Source organism: Nerophis ophidion, linkage group LG06 (assembly GCF_033978795.1).
Source record: "Nerophis ophidion isolate RoL-2023_Sa linkage group LG06, RoL_Noph_v1.0, whole genome shotgun sequence".
Classification (NCBI taxonomy): Eukaryota; Metazoa; Chordata; class Actinopteri; order Syngnathiformes; family Syngnathidae; genus Nerophis; species Nerophis ophidion.
The window spans coordinates 35,269,669-35,295,050 of record NC_084616.1 but is presented as its reverse complement, the minus strand read 5'-3'; the positions used below and the strand labels follow the sequence as shown (position 1 = coordinate 35,295,050).

Genomic DNA, 25,382 nt, shown 5'->3' with positions numbered 1-25,382 from the left:
TTTAACTTAACATTGGCTGTGTGACGAGGCAGGGAAAGTGCAAAGGAAGTGAAGAAAACAGGTAGGAAGGGGCGCTGACACTAACTCAACACGAAACACAACAAATTTATACTTAAGGCCAGGCCATTCATGGCAAGTCATGACAGATAGATTGCTAATCGGTGTATCTAATAGCCCATCTCATTAATAATGAATACATTTTATAATTAAATTATGAAGAGGACTACCATATTTTTCGGAGTATAAGTCACACCTGCCGAAAATGCATAATAAAGAAGGGAAAAAACACAAGTCGCACTGGAGTATAAGTCGCATTTTTTGGGGAAATATATTTGACAAACCCAACACCAAGAATAGACAGTTGAAAGGCAATTTAAAATAAATAAAGAATAGTGAACAACAGGCTGAATAAGTGTACGTTATATGACGCATAAATAACCAACTGAGAAGGTGCCTGGTATGTTAACGTAACATAGTATGGTAAGAATCATTCAAATAACTATAACATATAGAACATGCTATACGTTTACCAAACAATCCGTCACACCTAATCGCTAAATCCCATGAAATCTTATACATCTAGTCTCTTACGTGAATGAGCTAAATAATATTATTTGATGTTTTACGGTAATTTGTTAATAATTTCACAAATAAGTCGCTCCTGAGTATAAGTCGCACCCCTGGCCAAACTATGAAAAAAACTGCGACTTATAGTCCGAAAAATACGGGCAGAAAATGGCCCTATGGCCCGCTTAAGACACCCCTGATCTATGCTTTGACTGTAGTTTTATCCACCAGGTGTTTCTTAATTTGTCCTAGGTGCGTTGCTTGAGTAGATGTGCATAGGCGTATGACAGGTGTGCAATAGTACCTTTAGCATTGGTAGAAATATGGTTTCGTTAACGAACGACTTCTGCGTTGATCTACCAAGATCCTAAATAACATGCTAAAACGCGTACGCAAACTCTGAAATTGTGTGTACTATTAGTGGGCGTGTTGCATGTGATCTACTAAGACTATCGATTTGTTTCACAAATGATTCAATTCAAATCATATTTTGATGTTGCCGATAAGGATTCAGGGACAATATTGGTCTTTTAAAACGATACGATTTAAACCGTTAAGTGAGTTGAAATTGATTCAGTAACTTTTTAGCAAAAAAAAAAAAAAATCAAGCAGTGTGACTATGAAATAAATACTGGATATTAGACACTGTAGATGAAGTTTCCTATATTCCTGTTATTTCCTTATTATGTATAAATGAATTATGGATACAAAGAAGCAAGTAGACACCAATTAATTGCTTATGCAATCACATCTTGTTTTAATAAAGCGCAACCAACTCTTCAAGTTAAATTAAAGGCCTACTGAAACCCACCACGCAGTCTGATAGTTTATATATCAATGATGAAATAATAACATTGCAACACATGCCAATACGGCCTTTTAAATATCCTGGGACTTTTTTTTTTTGAAAACGTCGCGTAATGATGACCTGTATGTGTGGCGTCACATGCTGTTATGAATATGAGCGCTGCACACACACACAGCTAAAAGTTATCTGCTTTACTGGCATAATTACACAGTATTTTGGACATCTGTGTTGCTGAATCTTTTGCAATTTATTCAATTAGTATTGGAGAAGTCAAAGTAGAAAGATGGAGTTGGGAAGCTTTAGCCTTCAGCCACACAAACACACGGTGATTCCTTGTTTAAAACTCACGGAGGTGAAACTTTAGTATGGATCACAGCGAATATGGATCCTGACTACATGTCAACCAGCAGGTTTCGGTGAGAAAATTGTGGTTAAAAAGTCGCCTCTTACCGGATATCAGCTGAACTTGTGCAGCCCATAAAGCTGCCGTCGACTTCCCCGAGACACTGCGCGACAACACCCGGCCGTGGACGTACACTTCCGACTATCAGCTACTGTTAAATTCACTAAAACACTAGCAACACAATAGAAAGATAAGGGATTTCCCAGAATTATCCTGGTAAATGTTTCTAAAAACATATGAATCCGTCTCAATGCAACGCGATTGCAATCGCGTTTTTTTTTTTTTAACTTTTTTTTTTTTCTTTTTTTTTTTTCTAGTCCGTCGCTATCAATATCCTCAAACACGAATCTTTCATCCTCGCTCAAATTAATGGGGAAATTGTCGTTTTCTCTGTCTGAATAGCTATTTTTGTTGGAGGCTCCCATTAAAATCAATGTGAATATGTGAGGAGCCATCAACATGTGACATCATCGTCTGCGACTTCCGGTAGAGGCAGGGCTTTTCTCCAGTTGCGAAATTTATCGTGGATGTTCTCTACTAAATCCTTTCAGCAAAAATATGGCAATATCGCGACATGATCAAGTATGACACATAGAATGGACCTGCTATCCCCGTTTAAATAAGAAAATCTCCTTTCAGTAGGCCTTTAAAAAATAGGAAACTCATTGCTCTCATTTTCAACATTCAATACATTTTCAAAAAAAGAACAGTAGATATACCTGCTAATTGTTTTGTTTTTAAACATAAACTAATACAATATTAATACCAAAAATAAAGTGCAGCCAACGTCTTTGCAGGTTGAATTAACATTATATTTACCTGAGAAATGAAGTGCAACCAAATCATTTCCGGTTAAAGGAGCAGTGGTTTGACTGGCAACAAATGCAAACGCCGAAAACACAACATCATAAAGTCATTACACAATAATTATAAGCCAAAACACGACAATTTAAAGATGCAACGGAAGTGACAGTGGACGTGTTTTGGTGAAGGACCACAAAGGCTGAGGCGTAAAGTTGAAGTGAAGTGAAGTCAAGTGAAGTGAATTATATTTATACAGCACTTTTCTCAAGTGACTCAAAGCGCTTTACATAGTGACACCCAATATCTAAGTTACATTTAAACCAGTGTGGGTGGCACTGGGAGCAGCTGGGTAAAGTGTCTTGCCCAAGGACACAACGGCAGTAACTAGGATGGCACAAGCGGGAATCGAACCTGCAACCCTCAAGTTGCTAGCACGGCCACTCTACCAACCAAGCTGTGCGCTCGGGAATAATTTTGAAAATTTAACCCCCAATTCCAGCCCTTGTTGCTGAGTGCGAAGCAGGGAGGTAAATTGTACATGAAAGAAGTGTAATGATCGAAGTTGAAAAATTAAGTAAAGTGAGACCACTATTTTTAACTTTTTCAATTATACTCATATACTATGTTCAATACACTCTTTTTAAACTTCTGCCTCAGCTAAACCTGGTCTGGCAGTGAAACTTGCTGCGCTGTCACTATTAGTTGCGTCCGTCGCATCCTTTATGGCGTAAAGTTGTGTAGATGCTTTATATTGTTGTCTGGTGGCGATTGCATTTGTTGTGACCTTTTTTGGCCACTGTAGGTATCCGCCATTCTTGTTTTGATGACTTGTTTTGATGTCGGGCAGACAGACTTGAGTAACGTCCTTATCATTAAAAGTGCTAAACTTCATATAAAGTTTGCCGTTCTTGTATCCAATGTTTTCTTTTTTCTGGTATTGATACATTGCCTATGTTGGCTTGATACCTAACTTCTAGAAGACCAACTTGCTGAGCACAGATCAGAGTAGTTGAATCTTAGGAATATAAATGTATATATTGATTAATTGTTACACCCCATACCGCATGTACTGTACAGTCATTAAAAAGTGTAAAAGTGGTTCAGACTGCCATATTTAAAATAGGGATTTTGCTTGTACATTAATGGCTGTCACCAGGGAGACACTCATTTCCCTCTACATTCGTGTTATCATGCTCCAAACTGCGGCTTTTAAGTATGTTTTGAAATATGCAAAGCACAACTATACCACTTTTTTCAGAGCAGAAAAAAATTGAACGCCATTAAAAAATGCCAGCAGACATGAGCATTTTGAAGACAGCACTTAACATAACCTAATAAGCTACGTCATTCAGCTGAAAAATGTCTAACATTCTTATTTCTGACAGAAAGATGCCAACAATCGACACAAGGACAGGGGATTCTTTTTATCAATTTTTTTGTCATGCTACAGCCATCGCCTCCTTCGAATCGCGCCATAGTCATTTGTACACTGCAAAAAGTCAGTGTTCAAAAACAAGAAAAAAATACAAAAATTAGGGGTATTTTATTTAAACCAAGCAAAATTATTTTCCAAAACAAGTAAAATTAGCTAACCTCAATGAACCTAAAAATACCTCAAAATAAGTTTATTCTCGCTAATAACAAGTGTACTACTATATGAGTACGTATTTTCTTTTGTTTCATTGAAAATAAAACAGCAAAGTCCATTTGGCTGTCATCTGTTTTAACATGAGACACAATTGTGTCAAAGTTTTGTACTTGTGGGTGTTGATGACACAGCTTACCAGTTGATATTCTGGTTTCAAGCATGTTTTACTCAATACACGTCATAAAATCTCAGCAACAAGCTGTAATATCTTACTGAGATCATTTAGGACCAAAACCCTTAAAACAAGTAAAACACTAACATAAAATCTGCTTAGTGAGAAGAATTATCTTATCAGACAGAAAATAAGCAAATATCACCCTTATTTGATGTATTTAATTTTACTTAGATTTCAGTCTTTGCAGTGTACGTAACTGTGACAGTTTGTGCGTACGTTTAAAACTTGCTAAATACAGATGTAAAACAGTGTCAGTCTTGATAAATCACATTGCGAGTGATAAATAATAATATTTGTATCTTCTCTTCGTACTTCTGTAGACGTTCTAATAATGTGAAGTGAAGTGAATTATATTCATATATCGCTTTTCTCAAGTGACTCAAAACGCTTAACATTGTGAAACCCAATATCTAAGTTACTTTTTTTTTTTTTCAAACCAGTGTGTGTGGCACTGGGAGCACGTGGGTAAAGTGTCTTGCCCAAGGACACAACGGCAGTGACTAGGATGGCGGAAGCGGGGATCGAACCTGCAACCCTGAAGTTGCTTGCACAGCTGCTCTACCAACCGATCTATACCGCACATAGTGTGGTATCAGCATATACTCTGCATATACATAAAGTCAAACACGCCACATGGATAGCACTTGCTATTTTGATCACTGAAGAGACGCAATTCCTCTGCGCACAAGCTTAGTAGATTCATAGTTCAAGGATAGGATCGTTGCGGAGGTCAGGCACCCTTGGCCAGGGTTGATCAGCGTTTTTCCTATGTTTAACCATTCTTACCATGTCTGGTTTCACTTTTTTTTTCTTCAAAAACATGCCAGAGTCTGCCTTGTGCAAGGGAGACATGATAATTTGCGGGATGTTGGTGAGGAAGAGCATGGACAACATCGTCCTTCCTCAGTGTAGCTATGTGCATGTACGTGTATTCTTCCACCAAGCAAACGTCACTAGTTACAACCCGAAAACCGTTGAGATTCAAACACAGTTTTTCGTTTCTGGGAGTGTGTTGTAACCACGAAGCGTCTTAACATGAAATGTCTTAAAGCATGGATTGTCTGTATTCTGTAATCTATCTTTTGCGGGGGGGGAAAAAAAAGGTGATTTCAAAGAAATTATGCAGTGAAAATCCATTTCGAGTGATCAATTGTTCCTGTTTACCTTGCCAAGCATATAGGTCCAAAAGCAGCTGAGTGAATGGCGCGAGGGCAAAGGTCAATCCCATCCCAGAGCGCCCGATTGAATACGCTGTTGCCAACTTCTTTCGGAAGTACAGCGCCGTGACCACTGAGAAGGACTGGTAGAGTAGTGCGAAACCCATTCCTACATGGAGCAAAGACAGTTAGACAGAGGCTGGCACACAGTCGATCACCAGGCTGAGGAAGCGCTCTTGCTCACCTACTATCACTCCCATGCTGATGTAGAGGAAAACCACGCTGTTGGCGAAAATACTCATGAGAAAGCCTCCACTAACCAGCACTGCCCCAGTAATGGCGGTCACCCTGGTTCCTACCTTGGCACAAGCCACAGAGGCAATGGGTGCTGAGAGGTGACAGGAGAGGAAGCATGAAGACACGCCCACTATTGTTCCACTGCTCCAAAATGGGAGTTAGAAGAAATGATTGATCTTGTGCACATTGGATACCATCTAAACTTTGATCAAAAAAAAAAAAAAAAAAGTTTTTCACTCAAACCTCCAGATAGACGCAAACTCGACATTATGGAACCGATCCAGCTGATGCTCTCTGCCGAACCGCCAAAGTCATCTTGGAATGCCACAAAGAAGATCCCAAAGGTCTTGAGTGTCCCCATCACCAAGACATTAACCTTAATAGTTAAGTTGGAATAAATTGGAAAATTATTTGAAGTTGATATAGTTTGAATGATCCACTGATTACATTCAATTGGGCCAATACAGATGTGGGCCATACCAGGAAACAATGCAACACCACCAGCCAGCCCCAGCCGCCATCCGGTGGGTCTTCATACTGGATCTGATTTTCTTTGTCCTTCTTAGTGGACATATCGCCCTGCGTGGATGCCATTCATCTACTGGAGGAACAATGAAACAACCAATGAATGTGGGACCTCAATGAAATCTGAACGCAGGTAATTAATTCCATCAAATGAGCATAAAAGTTATCCATCCATTTTCTACCGCTTGGGGTCACGGTGGGTGCTGGAGCCTATCTCAGCTGCCTTTGGGCGGAAGGCGCGGTACACCCTGGACAAGTCCCTACCTCATCACAGGGCCAACACAGATAGACAGACAACATTCACACTCACATTCCCACACTAGGGCCGATTTAGTGTTGCCAATCAACCTATCCCCAGGTGCATGTATTTGAAGGTGGGAGGAAGCCGGAGTAACCGAAGGGAACCCACGCAGTCACGAGGAGAACATGCAAACTCCACACAGAAAGGTCCCGGCCCCAGGATTTAAACCAGGACTACTCTGGACCGTACAGATGCTAAATTGTAAAACAAACAAAAAAACATTACAACAGAACATTATTGGGTACTCCTTCTACCCCTGGTAAAAAAATAGTGGAATCATCAATCGGAGGATGTTCATTGTTTAATTTTGTAGGTATGAAAGCGTGATACAAAACTCTAGTCATTGCAAAAGGCAACTTTCTGGCTTAAGGAAACACTATGAAAAATCAAGAATATAAACTGTGGTAGTGAGTAACGTAATCATTCCCCACACACCGGGGAATGATTTCATCATACCCAGTATGTGTGTGACTAATGTATACGCCAGTAGAAAGAGGAGGAGCAAATTATACTCCAAAACACACCCCGACTGAACTTCAGCTAAAACAAGATTTGAGAAAAAAAAAAAAAAAAAAAAAATCTAGTGCATTCAAGAGAAACATTTAAAAAATATATCTGGATGACATTCTGATAATGCCCTGCAATGAAGTGGTGACTTGTCCAGGGTGTATCTTACCTAGGCTCCAGCACCCACCGTGACCCCAAAGTGACCAGCGGTAGAAAATGGATGGATGGCGTCCTGATAATCAAATTGGATTTGTGGCCGAATATTTGTGTGTTAATTCTAATTATGCAATCAAGTCATAACATGTGGTTAATCCAAATTTAAAAGTGTGATGAGTGTGATGTGAATTTTTTTTTTACATTTGACAGCGCTATTAAATACAAATTAACCTCATTGTATGGCATTCAGACTTTTTATCCAACCAGTGTGGGCTAGATTTCCATTCAGAATGCGTATTTGTCCCTTGAGTGCCCTGTGATTGACAAGTGAACAATGCTCCCTATAATGTTTCATGCGTCTGACCAAACGCAAACACTCCCTGAGCATTCCAGTGGAGCACATGTGATCAAAATCAGACACACTGTGGCCATGCCAGCAGCACACTTGTTCCTAACCTGACATCATAACACAATAAATGTTTTATTACAATCAAATGGCAGTAGTCATTATCATGAGACATTTTCAATTATAAATGATTTGGTCGACTTACAATGAAAATAACAAAAACATCTTGTTTTTCATGGGCTATAACTGTATGCCTGGGTGTGGTCCTGCTATGGAAAGAATGTGTACCCCTTTCAGAGATCACATTTACTTCCTTCTGAAACATTCCAATGTTGCACAATGAGATGTAAGCATGGGATAAAGTGTGCATTCCTGTGACTTTGTGTCTGTAAAATAGATCTTTTTATGAGCATTTATGTTAAAGTTAAAGTTAAAGCACCACTGATAGTCACATTCACTAGGGGTGGTGAAATTACCCTCTGTATTGGACCCATCCCCTTGTTCCACTCTCTCGGAGGTGAGGGGAGCAGTGAGCAGCAGCGGTGGCCGCGCTCGGGAATCATTTTGAAAATTTAACCCCCAATTCCAGCCCTTGTTGCTGAGTGCCAAGCATGGAGGTAAATCGTACCATTATTATAGTCTTTTGGTATGACTCAGCTGGGGTTTGAACTCACAACCTTCCTAATCGAGTAACAGCATTTCATGATTAATATCCATAAATTAACATTATTAATAAATGACAGTAGAATAAGCACACATCTGATTGACGACCGGACATGTACACATTGTGTGGTGTTGGAGTTGTCCGACATCTGTTTGGCCTTAAACGCATCTGTGGCCAAGTGGCATAAGGGCGTGTGTTGGTGCAGGTGAGAGAGAGAGAAAGGCTGCTGTTGGTGTGACGGATGACAAATAGTTGGTTTTGTCATGGTTTGTATGGCAGACAATGACCAGTTTTGCAAGATAAAAGTTTTTTTAAATTAATGTTTTTGGTGTGTGCTCAATAAAGTGATCGATGCACCTGTCCTTAGAGCGTCTCGACAGATGTCACACTAATTGATCAGTTTTGACAAACATTGCTTTTAATTGTAGGGCCACTTATTTTCACCTGTCGCAGTGGCATTGCAAAATTTAACAGAATAAATTGGTATCTGTTTATGACAAGATGGCGGCGCCTTGACGGGCTGCGGCTACAGACGCTCATGGTAGAAAGAGAACATTTGGCAAAAAATACCGGACAATTCTGCAAATTTCATGGGTGGCTTACAGCGTGGACACTTCGTGATCACTTACGACCGCCAGACAATTCTGGATGTGGATAGATCGGGACGTTTTGGACTGACAGATGCGTGTACGTTGGACCACCTTGCTAACATGGGAATACTTCGCCGGCTACATTTGACGCAGCGGAGTATAGTACCAGCGGGAACCGTCAACGGAAGATACGTAAGCGGTGTGATCGAAAGCAGAAGCGCGGATGCCGAGCGGGGCTAACAACAAAGCAAAAGGTTAATCCCTACAGAACACCGCTTCCTTCCATCCTGAAGCCGGATTTAAATGGAAGATGCGAGCCTGCTAGTCTGGGTGAGGAGTCAGTTAAGTTAGAACAAGTTTTTTCTGCTATGACTGTGTCAGAGGTGGCAAATTATGATGCGTTCAGTTTATTGCAGCACCAAGCAAACAATCGGAAAATTCACGTCATATCAATTCCTAGATATGGTCGTAATTATTTTAAGTGCATTACGCATAATAAACGCAACATTATTAATATTGCTACTCATTTGATCAAATATCGTTAAAACAGCCCATTACCTATAATATGGGCTTTTTAAACATTTGATCATTGTCTCCCAAAACGTTATTAGTTAATGAGGTCATTAGAGACAACAATCTTAACGTCATTGGTTTCAGCGAAAACTGGCTTAATCCAGACGACTTTTTTGCACTAAATGAAGCATCCCCTCCCAACTATACGAATGCGCAAATTGCCAGTCCCCTTAAAAGGGGGGGGGGGGGCGGGGAGAGGGGGGGGGGTCACACTAATATACAACGAAAACTTTAACCTTGGTCCTAACCTAAATAATAAATATAAATCGTTTGAGGTGCTTACTTTGAGGTCTGTCACACCGCTGCCTCTATACCTGGCTGTTATCTATTGCCCCCCAGGGCCCTATTCGGACTTTATCAATATATTCCCAGAGTTTGTTACTGATTTAGTGACGCACGCCGATAATATAATTATAATGGGGGGCTTTAATATCCATATGAATCGGACCCACCGTGCGTGGCGCTCCAGACTATAATTGATAGCTGTAGTCTTACACAAATAATAAATGAACCCACGCAATGCAACGGTAATACGATAGACCTAGTGCTTGTCAGGGGTATCACCGTTTCCAAAGTTACAATACTCCCGTATACTAAAGTATTGTCCGATCATTACCTTATAAAATTTGAGGTTCAGACGCATGATCGTCAAACTAATAATAATAATAACTGCTATAGCAGCCGCAACATTAATACGGCCACAACAACAACTCATGCTGGCCTACGGCTCTCGGTAATGGCACCATTCCCAAAGTATGTGGGCTCTATTGATAACCTCACTAACAACTCTAACTACACCCTGCGCGAAACGATTGATAGTATAGCACCGCTGAAGTTAAAAAAGGCTCCAAAAAGGCATACCCCATAGTTTACAGAAGAAACTAGAGCTAAGAAATTATCATGTAGAAAGCTGGAACGCAAATGGCGCACGACTAAACTTGAGGTGCACCATTAAGCATGGAGTGATAGTTTAATAATTTATAAATGCATGCTTACCTTAGCTAAAGCTAAATATTACTCAAATCTCATCCGCCTTAATAAAAACGATCCTAAATTTTTGTTTAGTACGGTAGCATCACTAACCCAACAAGGGACTCCTTCCAGTAGCTCCACCCACCCGGCAGATGACTTTATGAAATTCTTTAATAAGGAAATTGAACTCATTAGAAAGGAGATTAAAGACAATGCGTCCCAGTTACAACTGGGTTCTATTAACACCGATACGACTGTATATACGGCGGATACTGCCCTCCAAAATAGTTTCTCTCGTTTTGATGAAACAATATTAGAAGAATTGTTACAACGTGTAAATGGAATAAAACAAACAACATGTTTACTTGACCCACTTCCTGGGAAACATATTTAGAAGCTCTTTGTATTATTAGGTCCATCAGTGCTAAATATTCTAAACTTATCACTTTCCTCTGGCACTGTTCCCCTAGCATTCAAAAAATCGGTTATTCATCCTCTCCTTAAAAGACCTAACCTCGATCCTGACCTCATGGTATACATATGCGGTCCTCTCCAAGGTTTCTCATAGTCATCATTGTCACTGTCACCGACGTCCCACTGGGTTGAATTTTCCTTGCGCTTATGTGGGCTCTACCGAGGATGTCGTTGTGGTTTGTGTTGTGGTTTGTGCAGCCCTTTGAGACACTGGTGATTTAGGGCTATACAAATAAACATTGATTGATTGATTGATATTTTGTTTAGAGTTTAGGTTGGATTATATTGTGTGCTGTGTGCAGAGGACGTATGAGCACCAATGAGGGAAAGTTGGTGGTTACTTGTTTTGTGGTATACAGTTCAAGGGGAACTGCATTTTTTTGAAATAGTGCCTGTTATTCACAATCATTATGAGTGACAAAACTACAGATTTAAAAAAAAAAAAATACAGTCTTACTCTTAAATAAACGTAAATAAAAGTCCACTTCGGATGGAGTCAATGAGCGGTCCAATATTACGCCCATAAAACCCTCTAAATAATTATCCAATCATCACCAACAATACTCGATTTAGATATTTTGATTTGAATATTAACCAAGTATTAATAATAATAATAATAAAAATAGATTTTATTTGTAAAAGCACTTTACATTGAGCAAACAACCTCAAAGTGATACAGTGCATTAAAAAAAACTATATATATATATATATATATATTCCACAAGATTCCAAGATGGCGGAAAATAATATTACAAAGGAGCTCTTTGTATTATTAGGTCCATCAGTGCTAAATATTATAAACTTATCAATTTCCTCGGGCACTGTTCCCCTAGCATTCAAAAAAGCGGTTATTCATCCGCTTCTCAAAAGACCTAACCTCGATCCTGACCTCATGGTAAACTACCGACTCACCTTCCCTTTATTTCAAAAATCCTCGAAAAAATTGTTGCGGAGCAGTTAAATGAACACTTAGCATCTAACAATCTATGTAAAACCTTTCAATCCGGTTTCAGGGCAAATCACTCCACGGAGACAGCCCTCGCAAAAATGACTAATGATCTATTGCTAACGATGGATTCTGATTCGTCATCTATGTTGCTGCTCCTCGATCATAGCGCTGCTTTCGATACCGTCGATCATAATATTTTATTAGAACGTATCTAAACACGAATTGGTATGTCAGACTTAGCCCTGTCTTGGTTTAACTCTTATCTTACTGATAGGATGCAGTGCGTCTCCCATAACAATGTGACCTCGGACTACGTTAAGGTAACGTGTGGAGTTCCCCAGCGTTCGGTCCATGTCCCTGCACTATTCAGCATATAAATGCTGCCGCTAGGTGACATCATACGCAAATACAGTGTTAGCTTTCACTGTTATGCTGATGACACCCAACTCTACATGCCCCTAAAGCTGACCAACACGCCGGATTGTAGTCAGCTGGAAGCGTGTCTTAATGAAATTAAACAATGGATGTCCGCTAACTTTTTGCAACTCAACGCCAAAAAAACGGAAATACTGATTATCGGTCCTGCTAGACACCGACATCTATTTAATAATACAACTCTAACATTTGACAACCAATCAATTAAACAAGGCGACTCGGTAAAGAATCTGGGTGTTATCTTTGACCCAACTCTCTCCTTTGAGTCACACATTAAAAGCGTTACTAAAACGGCCTTCTTTCATCTCCGTAATATCGCTAAAATTCGCTCCATTTTGTCCACTAAAGACGCTGAGATCATTATCCATGCGTTTGTTACGTCTCGTCTCGACTACTGTAACGTATTATTTTTGGGTCTCCCCATGTCTAGCATTAAAAGATTACAGTTGGTACAAAATGCGGCTGCTAAACTTTTGACAAGAACAAGAAAGTTTGATCACATTACGCCTGTACTGGCTCACCTGCACTGGCTTCCTGTGCACTTAAGATGTGACTTTAAGGTTTTACTACTTACGTATAAAATACTACACGGTCTAGCGCCATCCTATCTTGCCGATTGTATTGTACCATATGTCCCGGCAAGAAATCTGCGTTCAAAGGACTCCGGCTTATTAGTGATTCCCAAAGCCCCAAAAAAGTCTGCGGGCTATAGAGGGTTTTAATTTTGGGCTTCAGCACTCTGGAATGCCCTCCGGGTAAAAGTTCGAGATGCCACCTCAGTAGAAGCATTTAAGTCTCACCTTAAAACTCATTTGTATACTCTAGCCTTTAAATAGACTCCCTTTTTAGACCAGTTGATCTGCCGTTTCTTTTCTTTTTCTCCTATGTCCCACTCTCACTTGTGGAGGGGGTCCGGTCCGATCCGGTGGCCATGCACTGCTCGCCTGTGTATCGGCTGGGGACATCTCTGCGCTGCTGATCCGCCTCCGCTTGTGATGTTTTCCTGCTGGCTCCGCTGTGAACGGGACTCTCGCTGCTGTGTTGGATCCGCTTTGAACTGGACTCTTGCGACTGTGTTGGATCCATTATGGATTGAACTCTCACAGTATCATGTTAGACCCACTCGACATCCATTGCTTTCCTCCTCTCCAAGGTTCTCATAGTCATCATTGTTACCGACGTCCCACTGGGTGTGAGTTTTCCTTGCCCTTATGTGGGCCTACCGAGGATGTCGTAGTGGTTTGTGCAGCCCTTTGAGACACTAGTGATTTAGGGCCATATAAGTAAACATTGATTGATTGATTGATATAAAAAAAAAATATATATAAAAAAAAAATATATATATATATATATATATATATATATATATATATATATTAGTCATGTTATTAGGTGTGAATGCAGACAAAATATTTTCAGCAGTGTCGTGACAACAGAGCGCTAACAAGCTTGTGCTGCTCTATTGACATTATCGGCTGGTGAGCTGCTTCTTTCCCTCGGAGCTTGTGAAAGTTTATTTGAAATCTTAAATACCGCTTCTCACCTAGATAGTAGAATGAGGACATAGACCCGGAAATGGCGAGAAAGACACAAAAAGACGCTTGGTTGCAATCCCCTATTTTTCTTCGGGAAAATCATAAGTAATTCTTCTTCCAAACTGGAACATATCTACATCCTATCAGTCGGCAGTACAGTCAGTGATGTTTTATTATGTTTGTCTGCTCTCAGAAAGTCTGCAGTGAGCAGTAATCAGTGATGATGTCGAAGGAAAAAGCGAACGTCGTGATGTGTGTAAAAGCAATGCGCTGCCGTATACGTAAATTGAGCAAACATACTTAAATATTACATGCTATTATAAATTTGTCTGTTACATACTTTCGCGATCCAAAGTTTACATACTCTTGTAAAGAACATAATGTCATGGCTGTCTTGAGTTTCTAATAATTTCTACAACTCTTATTGAATGCTCCAAGAGGATAATGACCCCAAACACACATCAAAAGTGGTAAAGGAATGGCTAAGTGAAGCTGGAATTAAGGTTTTAGTCCTGACTTAAATGTGTGAACAATGCTGTAGAAACAAGAAATTATTGGAAACTCAACATATGTTCTTTACAAGTGTATGCAAACTTTTGATCGCGACTGTATATACTTAAAAAAAAATTGATTGAGTTGTTTGAATGTTTTTTTTTAAGAGCTTTATGGCCAGAATAAAGCTACTCCCTTACACTGCATTGTAAGCAGACCTTTGCTGGCATTTATTTAAGAATTATAATGCATGAAAAAAACAACAACATATGTGTGCTTGTTTTATGTAAGGATTGCAAATGGGCAAAATTCCCCCAAAAAAGTAAATAAAAAAAGTGCAGTTCCCCTTTAAGTGGGATAGGATCCATATCACATAAGCAGCAGAAAAATGATGCGCGGATGCTTGCATTTAGAGTAATTTGTTCAGTTGCTGGACACAAACACTAACCATAGTTACTACTCTGACTGATGATGATGATGAACACAAACACACCAGGCAGCGTGCATCCATGCATGAGCTAGAAGTTCAAAAATAGCCCGAAGCAACTTGTGATGGGATCGTCGTGGCTGCAATAAAAGTCAACAACTATCAGAGCCATGACACTCTCAGCAGCTAAGTCCACATCTGTAAAAATTAGTGCAAGAAACTTTTACATTGGGCAGGCATAAAGTCTAAAGTTACACGGTATTATCAATACCTGCCACATGGAACAGCCGTCGGACGTCTTTCGCAAGTGATGAACTGTCCACAGCTGGAGGAAGTCTGCGGCGTGGTCACAGACAGAATCGAGAGACACACAGCAGCCGCGGTAGATGGATTATTCTGACAAATCACCCCCTGGCTGAGACTCCGAAAGCTATAAGCTAAGCATTCGTATATTTCTGTTGAATTGAAGTCGAGCGTTTGCAGAGCGTCGTCATGCGTTATGGCTGACAGTGCACAGGCGGCTCTTTAAAATGGGACAAAGCAGAGAACCAGCGCTAAACCACAGAAATGAACCCCAGGCCTATTCGACAGACTATCTGGCGTCACCCCCATCTCCATCCCAATAAAAGTGTTACAGTCCCACGTGGACTATTTGCATCCGGCTTAGCGTATTTGGGGTTGTTTTGCAGTCGAGAGTCCCACCCATTGCCATGTAGCCCAGCCAGCTTGTTCCTCACATCTGCCTTTCATCAGCCTTTCCTCGCCCTTCAGCAAAACACTTTTCAGCAAGGTTGCTTCACAGTGCCGTAAAACCCGCCCCACCATTGTGAAACTCTTCTCTTTTTACACAGAACTACATTCACATGAGGCACTGCTGCCTCGGTGAGGGGTTTAAATGTCATTCGGTCTTTCTCGAACGGTTGTGTGATGTGTCACACAATAGCACTGGAATTTTTAAAGACCTCTGCAGTACATGCAATATTTAATGCCTTGTATAGAATACTTAAATTTCAACAGCACCCTTTTGGTTCCTGCTTTTCGGTCTGCTGCCTTCGTCAAAAGACAAATTTTGGGAAAAAAAAATCTTCATCATGTGTTTTCATATGAGACTCTGTCCTGTAAAAGCACAAGCTCTCTCAAAGTTCATTAAAAACAGGTGAAATGCTATCTAGGAAAGCTTCGTAGGGAGGCCTATATTTAATTTCCTATCCACGTGTTGACCACTTTCACTTTAAAATTGTGTCACTGTAGCTGAGATAGGTTCCAGGGCCCCCCGCGACCCGAAAGTGATAAGTGGTAGAAAATGAATGGATGGATGGACATTCTAATTAAAGCTATTTTACATTGGATTGATTCACAGTAACCATTACGTGGGTGTGTTTTGACTCATTTTGAAGTTCCGCCCTGGCATTTGTGTGTTGTGTACCCAGAATACGGGAAGTGAACCAATTTCAGACGTTCCGATCATGTTGGCCTCCGATCCGATTTTTTGGCCTCAGATCTTATCTGATAATTTGACAAGAAATCATAGAAGTTACCGTTTCTATAGCAAGAAACTACAAACAAACACATTAACACATTTTTATAAAGCTTATTTTATTAAATGGATAATGTGCTGGTTTTGTTGTAAATCAGATGCATTAAATTAAAAGTTTCATTACATTTTCAACTCAGCAAAACCAAAAACTACTCCTGGCTCCTATTTAAATCATTTGGGTTTTTGTCCTCAAACAGAACTTTCCTCCAGAAGGTCTTATCTTCGTCCATGTGATGTCAGATGAAACAAAAATTGAGCTGCTTGGCCACAATACCCAGCAGTATGTTTGGAGGAGAAAAGGTGAGGCCTTTAATCCCAGGAACACCATATTTACCGTCAAGCATGGTGGTGGTAGTATTGTATGATCTAGGCCTGTTTTGCTGCCAATGGAACTGGTGCTTTACAGAGAGTACATGGGACAATGAAAAAGGAAGATTACCTCCAAATTCTTCATGACAACCCAAAATGATCAGCCTGGAGGTTGGGTCTTGGGTGCAGTTGAGTGTTCCAACAGTACAATGACCCCAAACACACGTCAAAAGTGATAAAAAAAATGGCTAAATCAGGCTATAAAAAAGGTTTTAGAATGTCTTCCCAAAGTCTTGATGTGAATGTGTGAACAATGCTGAAGAAACAAGTCCATGTCAGAAAATTAACAAATTTAGCTGAACTGCACCAACTTTGTCAAGAGGAGTGGTCTAAAATTCAAGCAGAAGCTTGCCAGAAGCTTGTAAATGGCTACCAAATACGCCTTATTGCAATGAAACTTGCTAAGAGACATGTAACCAAATATCAACATTGCTGTATGTATACTTTTGACCCAGCAGATTTGGTCACATTTTCAGTAGATCCATAATAAATTCATAAAAGAAGCAAACTCCAGGAATGTTTTTTGTGACCAACAAGTATGTGCTCCAATCACTCTATCACAAAAAAAAAAGGAGTTGTAGAAATTATGACATTATGTTCTTTACAAGTGTATGAAAACTTTTGATCACGACTGTATATCATTTAACACAACCCTAATCAAGACATATTATATCATATTACAAATAGATTAATGCTATGGGCAAAGCAAGGCAAACCTATTTATAGAGCACAATCTGTACAAAATGCAATTGAAAATGCTTTACAGAACATTACAAGAAGGCAACAATGAAAATGTAAAATAATTATAAAAATAGTCATAATATAAATTAAAATCTGAAAAAATAATCATCATAAAAAACAATAATGACTCAAATTATAATAAATTAAGTAGATACAATATTTTCTGTTGCCATATGCAGAATTAAATGAGTGTTTTCAGTCTGGATTTGAACAATGCCAAAGACTTGTCTTACTTACATCTTCTGGAAAACTATTCCCGATTTTAAGAGCATGCAACTGAAATGCAGTCTCACCATGTTTGGTCCTGACTCGAGCCAACCAGCAGGAGACCACTCCCTGAGGTTATCAGAGCTCGAGATGGTTCAGATGGCTCTAACAGACCATGAAAATAGTACACACAGAGAGCTGTGTTGATGTCTATTCTCTGAGCAACAGGAAGCCAATGCAGTGACCTAAGCACTGGAATTATATTTCCTTGTTCTAGTCAGGACTCAAGCAGCAGCATTTCTGGATGTACTGCAGCTGCTCTACAGCTCGTTCAAAGATCCCACTGGGAAGGCCATTACAGTAGTCCAACCTGCTAGAGACCAAGGCATGGATTAGTCTTTCTAAGTCTGATTTAGACGTTGTTCATCTGATTTTGGCAATGTTTTTGAGGTGGTAAAATGCTGATTTTCTTTTACTGCTTCCGCCCGAATGCAGCTGAGATAGGCTTCAGCACCCCCCGCGACCCTAAAAGGGACAGGCGGTAGAAAATGGATGGATGGATGGAGAATGTGACTGAAAATTATCAAACCCGATCATTAGGTTTCACAGAGAGGACCTGTGATAAAGATAAGACTGTAACCAGTGAGCAGAACCGGATATTCCCACCCACTTTGGACATCTGTCAAAGACAGCGCTGAGGTCCAGCAGAACCAAGACTGAGACTTTTCCTCCGTCTTTGTTCAGGTGGACATCATTTGTCACCTTGATCAGAACTGTTTCAGTGTTTTGGTGGGGCCTAAAGCCTGATTGGAAAATATCAAACATATTGTTAAACAGGGCTTCACGGTGGAAGAGGGGTTAGTGCGTCTGCCTCACAATACGAAGGTCCTGAGTAGTCAGGGTTCAATCCCGGGCTCGGGATCTTTCTGTGTGGAATTTGCATGTCCTCCCCGTGAATGCGTTGGTTCCCTCCGGGTACTCCGGCTTCCTCCCACTTCCAAAGACATGCACCTGGGGATAGGTTGATTGGCAACACTAAATTGGCCCTAGTGTGTGAATGTGAGTGTGATTGTTGACTGTCTATCTGTGTTGGCCCTGCGATGAGGAGGCGACTTGTCCAGGGTGTACTCCGCCTTACGCCCGATTGTAGCCGAGATAGGCACCAGCGACACCAAAGGGAATAAGCGGTAGAAAAGGGATGGATGGGACATTGTTAAACAGGAGAAAGTCACTAAGCTTTTTCTTGGCTTTTGCCCAAAAATGGCAGGTTTGATATGGGCTGGTAGTTCTTCAGTACTGTGGCATCAAGACTACTCTTCTTTAAAACGCGCTTAATAACAGCAGTTTAAGGCTTTTAAAAATGTTACAGTCTGACCCTGGTGAGATGTTAACTTGATGAGCTCTATACATTATACAGTTGTGATCAAAATTATTCAACCCCCACACAATTTTGGTGTTTTAGCAAGTTGGACATTTATTCCGTATTTTGTTTATACTCATATCAAATAAAGATGTGTCAAATATACAAATGCAACTTGAATAGTAACACTGTATTTTACAAAATACCAAAAAAGGAATTTTTTCTTAATATCTCATTGACAAAATTATTCAACCCCCTAGTTACATGCATCTTTAGTACTTAGTAGAACACCCTTTGGCAGTAATTACATCCTTCAAACGTGATACATAACCGGACACAAGCTTCTTGCAGCGATCTACAGGTATTTTAGCCCATTCCTCTTGGGCAAAGGCCTCCAGTTCATTCATATTCTTGGGCTTGCGTGCTGCAACTGCCTTCTTCAAGTCCCACCACAGGTTTTCTATAGGATTTAGGTCTGGCGACTGTGAAGGCCACTCCAGAGTCTTCCAGCCCTTCTTCTGCAACCGTTCTGATGTTGATTTGGAGGTATGCTTGGGATCGTTGTCCTGTTGGAAGGTCCAACGTCTCCCAAGCCTCAGCTTTGTCACTGACTTCATGACATTTGCAGCTAATTTATCCTGGTAGGAAATATAATTCATAATGCCTTGAAGGCACTGGAGATTCCCGGTACCTGAGGCAGAGAAACAGCCCCAGAGCATGATTGACCCCCCACCATGCTTAACAGTAGGCAAGGAGTTCTCTTTGTAAGCTTCATTTTTTCTCCTCCAGACATAACGTTGATTCATAGGCCCAAAGAGTTCCAGTTTTGTCTCATCACTCCATAGAACAGTTTCCCAAAACCTTTGGGGTTTGTCCAGATGATTTTTGGCATACTGGAGTCTATTTTTCTTCTTGTGCCTGGTAGTCAGAAGTGGGGTGCGCCTGGGAGTTCTGGCATGGAGGCCTTCATCTCGTAGTGCGGGCCTTATTGTCTGGGACGAAACCTGCGTTCCCCCCTCTGCAATGTCCTGTTGTAGTTCCTCAGCTGTTACCCGGGGGTTTTTCACCACTGTACGCTTCAAATACCGGACAGCAGTTGCACACAGTATCCTCTTTCTACCACACCCAGGTAGTGTTTCCACTGTGCCTTTAGCTTTAAACTTGCGAATTATGCTCCCAACTGTGTCTCTTGGAATGTGTAATGTCTTTGCTATTTTCTTATATCCATATCCTTTCTTATGAAAATAAATTACCTCCTCTCTTGACATCTTTGACCACTCCCTGGACTTCACCATGTTGCAAATACACCATTGACCATCTACAAGAAGCTGAGTGTCACAGTCTTTTTCAATCAGTTTAATTGTTGCTCGTTATGGTTCTAATCACATCTACAGGTGTTTTCAACACCTGATTGAGAAGACCTTATTCAAATTCTGTTCTTAAGAGTTATGATCTTCAAGAGGTTGAATGATTTTGTCAATGAGATATTACAGAAATGACACGGTTTAGTATGTCACAAAATATAATGTTGTAATTCAAGTTGCATTTGTCCATTTAATGCATCTTTATTTGATATGATTATAAACAAAATACGGAATAAATGTCCAATTTGCTAAAACACCAAAATTGTGTGGGGCTTGAATAATTTTGATCACAACTGTAATAGCAATATTATTATTGTTTCTGTTTGATGACACTCCAGAGAATACAATAATTAGAAAATAGATCAATCAGCAACAAAACAATAACACGTGGTAGCATCTTAAAGTTACCTTAATGCTCCCTTCAATAATTAATGACAACAAGGTGTGAGATGGTCACATCTCATTGTCAGTGGTCAGCTGTATGAAAAAATACATGCAATATCTTGTCACATAGTTTGTGCGATAATGAGGAGAGAGGCCATAGTAAACGTGTTAGCGGCCTGAATCGATGAGTGACATGTATAAGAACGCGAGACCCCTTTAGGCAGAAAGTACAGAGCGGATTAAAAGGGGAATGAATTGGACCAGTGTACCGCTGGGGAAATATTTCCCTCCCATGTGCTTTTCATAAGTTGTCCACCAAGCACGCCTGTGCTGAGTGCATGTTTGGCAGTGTGCCGAGGGTTTGCGGCATCTTGGAGTGAAAGTTTAACCATCTCATGTTAATGCACACTTTAGGTAGGACATTATGTCTGCTCTGCTTTGACAGACAATGATACATGGATTATGTACATTCCGTGGCCACTCCATTAAGGACATCTGTGAGACATATACTTTTTACAAAGATAATAATCATAATAATGCTCAGTTTTGATTGGAGGTATATCTTCACAAATGTGCTGGTACATAATTGCACAACAAAATATTGATATGTATTATCTTTCCTCATTAGTTGGATGGTGAGTCATGAATACCTCCAGCAGTGTAAATCAAAATGGATCCGTATTATCATTAGATCGTGCAGGTGTACCTAATATTGTGGGCGGTAAGTATAATAATAAATGATAAATGGGTTGTACTTGTATAGCGCTTTTCTACCTTCAAGGTACTCAAAGCGCTTTGACACTACTTCCACATTTACCCATTCACACACACATTCACTGATGGAGGGAGCTGCCATGCAAGGCGCTAACCAGCACCCATCAGGAGCAAGGGTGAAGTGTCTTGCTCAGGACACAACGGACGTGACGAGGTTGGTACTAGGTGGGATTTGAACCAGGGACCCTCGGGTTCCGCACGGCCACTCTCCCACTGCGCCACACCGTCCCTAATATAGTGTTCTTTAGGCGTTTGCCATTCTATGATGATGAATTGATGATGATTAGTTATATTTATATAGCGCTTTTCCTCTAGATTTTCTCTACCACGGAGGAGTTCAAAGTCGGGAGCCAGGGTGGACAACTCATCTGTGCATCAGTTGGGGACGTCTCTGCGCTGCTGACTTGTCTCCATTCAAGATGATCCCCTGCTGACCCCACATCTGCGGTCCCCTCCAATGTTTCTCATTGAATCCCATTGGTTTGAGTTTTTTCTGGCCCTGATGTGGGGTTTGAGCCCAGGATGTCGTTGTGGCTTGTGCAGCCCTTTGAGACACTTGTGATTAAAGGCTATATAAATAAACTTTGATTGATAGTGACTTGAAGCGCTTTACATAGTGAAACACATTATGTAAGTTACATTTAAACCACTGTGGTTTGCACTGGGAGCAGGTGGGTAAAGTATCTTGCCCAAGGACACAACGGCAGTGACTCGGATGGCGGAAATGGGGATCAAACCTGGAACCCTCAAGTTGCTGGCAAGGCCGCTCCACCAACTGAGCCACGTTGGCCCTCATTAAAAGCACAGCATCACAAGGATGGACTCAACAAGCAAACAGTTTGCTGTTTAAACCCAAACCACGGCTCACATTACAGGACCAGCATCCCTTAACTGTGTCTGTAATAGATTTCAGAATTTCAGATTCTCCAAAAGTGGAAGATATCATAAGCTTGACGTCGGATGAGCGTCTCTCGCCTGTTTGAAAATTCAGACAACCCCTAGAATTGAACTTTGTCAGCTGTTTTGTAATTCTCACTCATGCAATGATCATCTAGCGACAATATTGTTGAACAAACGTGAAAAGATGAGCACGCTTCCAAGCTCCACTGGGCTCCTTTTGCAGCCCGGGGGGAAAAAGCTGGCCCACCCAACTGCCATTGTATTTGTGGGAGTGAAATATGAAAAGCCTCTCTTTCGTCAAACACGTTTCACCACAAAAACACAAACGCGGGAGTGGGGCTTGAGCCGTTGAGGTCAGCTAAAAAGAGAGGTATGTTTTCGCCTGCAGCTATTTGCTTTGTTTTGCCGATGATGCTCATGCGAGACAAACTGGTCAATTTGCTTGGATCAACATCAGGGAATAAGCTTTGAGCGGTGAACACGATCAATTCAATGGTCCCTCACAGGTTTTTGTTAAGGAATTTCTTATTTCGTTGTAGCCAACACTGCACATCATTGAACTTTACATGCAAGTTACATGTATGCTGCCATAACAAGGGTTTTATTGGATTGGGTTAATATAATGAATAACCCCACAATGTGTTTATCTCCTTCCATTGATATTTTCTACAGGTGCACTCAAAAAGAGTCAACCTCATTCTGAATTGAGTTTGAAATGTTAAAAATTTCAATGACTCATTAAAAAAAAAAATCCATATTTAATGTAGCTGGGATAGGCGCCAGCGCCCCCCGTGACCCCGAAAGGGAATAAGCGGTAGAAAATGGATGGATGGATGGATGTATTTATATATTATGGTAAATGGGATATACTTGTATAGCACTTTTCTACCTTCAAGGTACCCAAATTGCTTTGACAATATTTCCACTAGGGCTGGGCGATATATTGATATAGGCGATATATCGCGAGTTAGTCTCTGTGCGATATAGAAAATGACTATATCGTGATATCCGAGTATTCATTCTCACGCAGTTGTTTTAGCTGCGGGCATTAAACTGCATGTGTCTCTCCCTCTTTCTTCTCTCTCGTTCTCACAGAGACTTAAAACAAGTGCACCTTCTTACATACGTCACGCGTGCAATGTCACACGCCCTACCCGAGCAAAGAGGTAGCGACATGGGTAACGTTAGCTGTGATGCTAGCGAAGCCGTGCGAGTGGTAATACGAGAGAAAGAAGGTGCAAATCTGGTAACAAATGAAGGAAGAATTAATTCCCAAGAAAAACCGCAAGGGGTCCATCGTCTGGCGGTGGTTCGGCTTCGAGTGGGAAGATGTCGAATAGACAACTTTAATTTGTCAAGTATGGGGCACAAGCGTTGCTACCAGATGTAGCATTACTGCTAATATGTGACATCATTTGAAAAGTCACCCACTAATAACTGTTTAATAAATACAGTTTTGGTCAATTGACTTAGTTGTGATTTCCTTCTCTGCATGAAATTTTAAAATGTGTATATATTAATGCAGTATAAAGAAGACAGTTTTAATTTAGACACATATAATCATCATACTGCTGTGATTATATGTATCAAGTGTTCATTCAAGGCTTAGGAAAAATATCGAGATATATATCGTGTATCGCGATATGGCCTAAAAATATGGATATATTAAAAAAAGGCCATATCGCCGAGCCCTAATTTCCACATTCACACAAACATTCTCACACTGATGTCGAGAGCTGCCATGCAAGGCCCTAACCCCGACCAAACAGGAGCAAGGGTGAAGTGTTTTGCTCAAGGACACAACAGACATGATGAGGTTGGTAGAAGGTCGGGAATACAACCAGGAACCCTCATATTCCTGGCACGGCCACTCTTCCCCAAATTTAGCATGATTATTTGAAATAATTTATCATCGTTATTATTTGGATACAATTTAACCCCATTAGCTCATCTGAAATGTAAAACGGCTCAAAAACCCTTAAAAAGTCAAAGTATTTTAGGCAGTTTGGCCCAATTAGTGTCACCATTGCGCATTTGCAAATGGGCAGTCGATGCGGTAGTGACAGGCTGCAGAAGCAAACAAATCAATATGGAAGAAGCTAAAAACAGCACGTTGGTCCTCTGTCATGGTCATTTAAGAGCAAAAAGTACGAGTGAGTCGGAGTTGTCATCTTAAAATACTACAACAAGTGCGTAACATGTCTACATTAATGTGGATAAATGTTTTTGTTTTTTTACATGAACATTTTAAAGGGGAACATTATCACAATTTCAGAAGGGTTAAAACCAATAAAAATCAGTTCCCAGTGGCTTACTTTATTTTTCGATGTTTTTTTCTAAATTTTACCAATCATTGGATATCCCGAAAAAAGGCTTTAAAGTGCCTGATTTTTGCTATCTGTAAATCCACCCGTCCATTTTCCTGTGACGTCACTGCGTGACGCCAATACAAACAAACATGGTGGATAGAACAGAAAGATATAGCAGCATTAGCTTGGATTCAGACTCGGATTTCAGCGGTTTAAGTAATTCAACAGATCACAGAGGCAGATAGCGAAAACGAAATTGAAGAAGAAACAGAAGCTATTGAGCGAATAGCTATTGAAGCTATTCGCTTAATAGCTATAGCTATAGCTATTGAAGCCATTCAGCGATTGCTTTCCAACCAACGATTGCATCTTTTGACCACTGGAGCAATTTAAATCCGTCGATTGGTAAGTGTTTGTTTGGCGTTAAATGTGGGTAGAGGAAAAGGCTGGATGCAAATATAGCTACAAATGTACATACAGCTAGCCTAAATAGCATGTTAGCATTGATTAGCTGGCAGTCATGCCGTGACCAAATATGTCTGATTAGCACATAGGTCAATAACATCAACAAAATTCACCTTTGTGATTTATCATTGGAAATGCATCTGCTTTGAGTGTCGCAGGATATCCAC

The 25,382-nt window shown here is 40.5% G+C and overlaps 1 protein-coding gene and 1 long non-coding RNA gene across 10 annotated transcripts in view; one reads left to right on the top strand and one right to left on the bottom strand.

The window, feature by feature from the left end:
• The window catches only part of slc16a4 (solute carrier family 16 member 4), a 78,384-nt gene that overhangs the window by 40,883 nt on the left and 12,119 nt on the right, over window positions 1-25,382 (bottom strand). For 3 of the 8 annotated variants that reach the window (XM_061903554.1, XM_061903555.1, XM_061903558.1), the window contains 4 exons: window positions 6,340-6,460; window positions 6,103-6,235; window positions 5,807-5,950; window positions 5,570-5,731 (listed from right to left, as the gene is read on the bottom strand). In XM_061903554.1, the coding sequence (XP_061759538.1) occupies window positions 5,570-5,731; window positions 5,807-5,950; window positions 6,103-6,235; window positions 6,340-6,453 (553 nt within the window). In that variant the 5' untranslated portion in view covers window positions 6,454-6,460. Of the gene's footprint in view, window positions 1-5,569; window positions 5,732-5,806; window positions 6,001-6,102; window positions 6,236-6,339; window positions 6,461-15,076; window positions 15,785-25,382 lie in introns of those variants that run through there. The other 5 variants (XM_061903560.1, XM_061903561.1, XM_061903556.1 and 2 more) reach the window with 5 other exon arrangements.
• Window positions 5,583-22,089, top strand: LOC133554613 (uncharacterized). Of its 2 annotated transcripts, none has more exons than XR_009807154.1 (3): window positions 5,583-6,242; window positions 6,327-6,517; window positions 21,857-22,089. It is a non-coding gene; the product is annotated as an uncharacterized LOC133554613 (long non-coding RNA). The 2 variants fall into 2 exon arrangements; XR_009807155.1 differs by lacking the exons at window positions 5,583-6,242; window positions 6,327-6,517 and adding exons at window positions 14,875-15,187; window positions 16,540-16,642.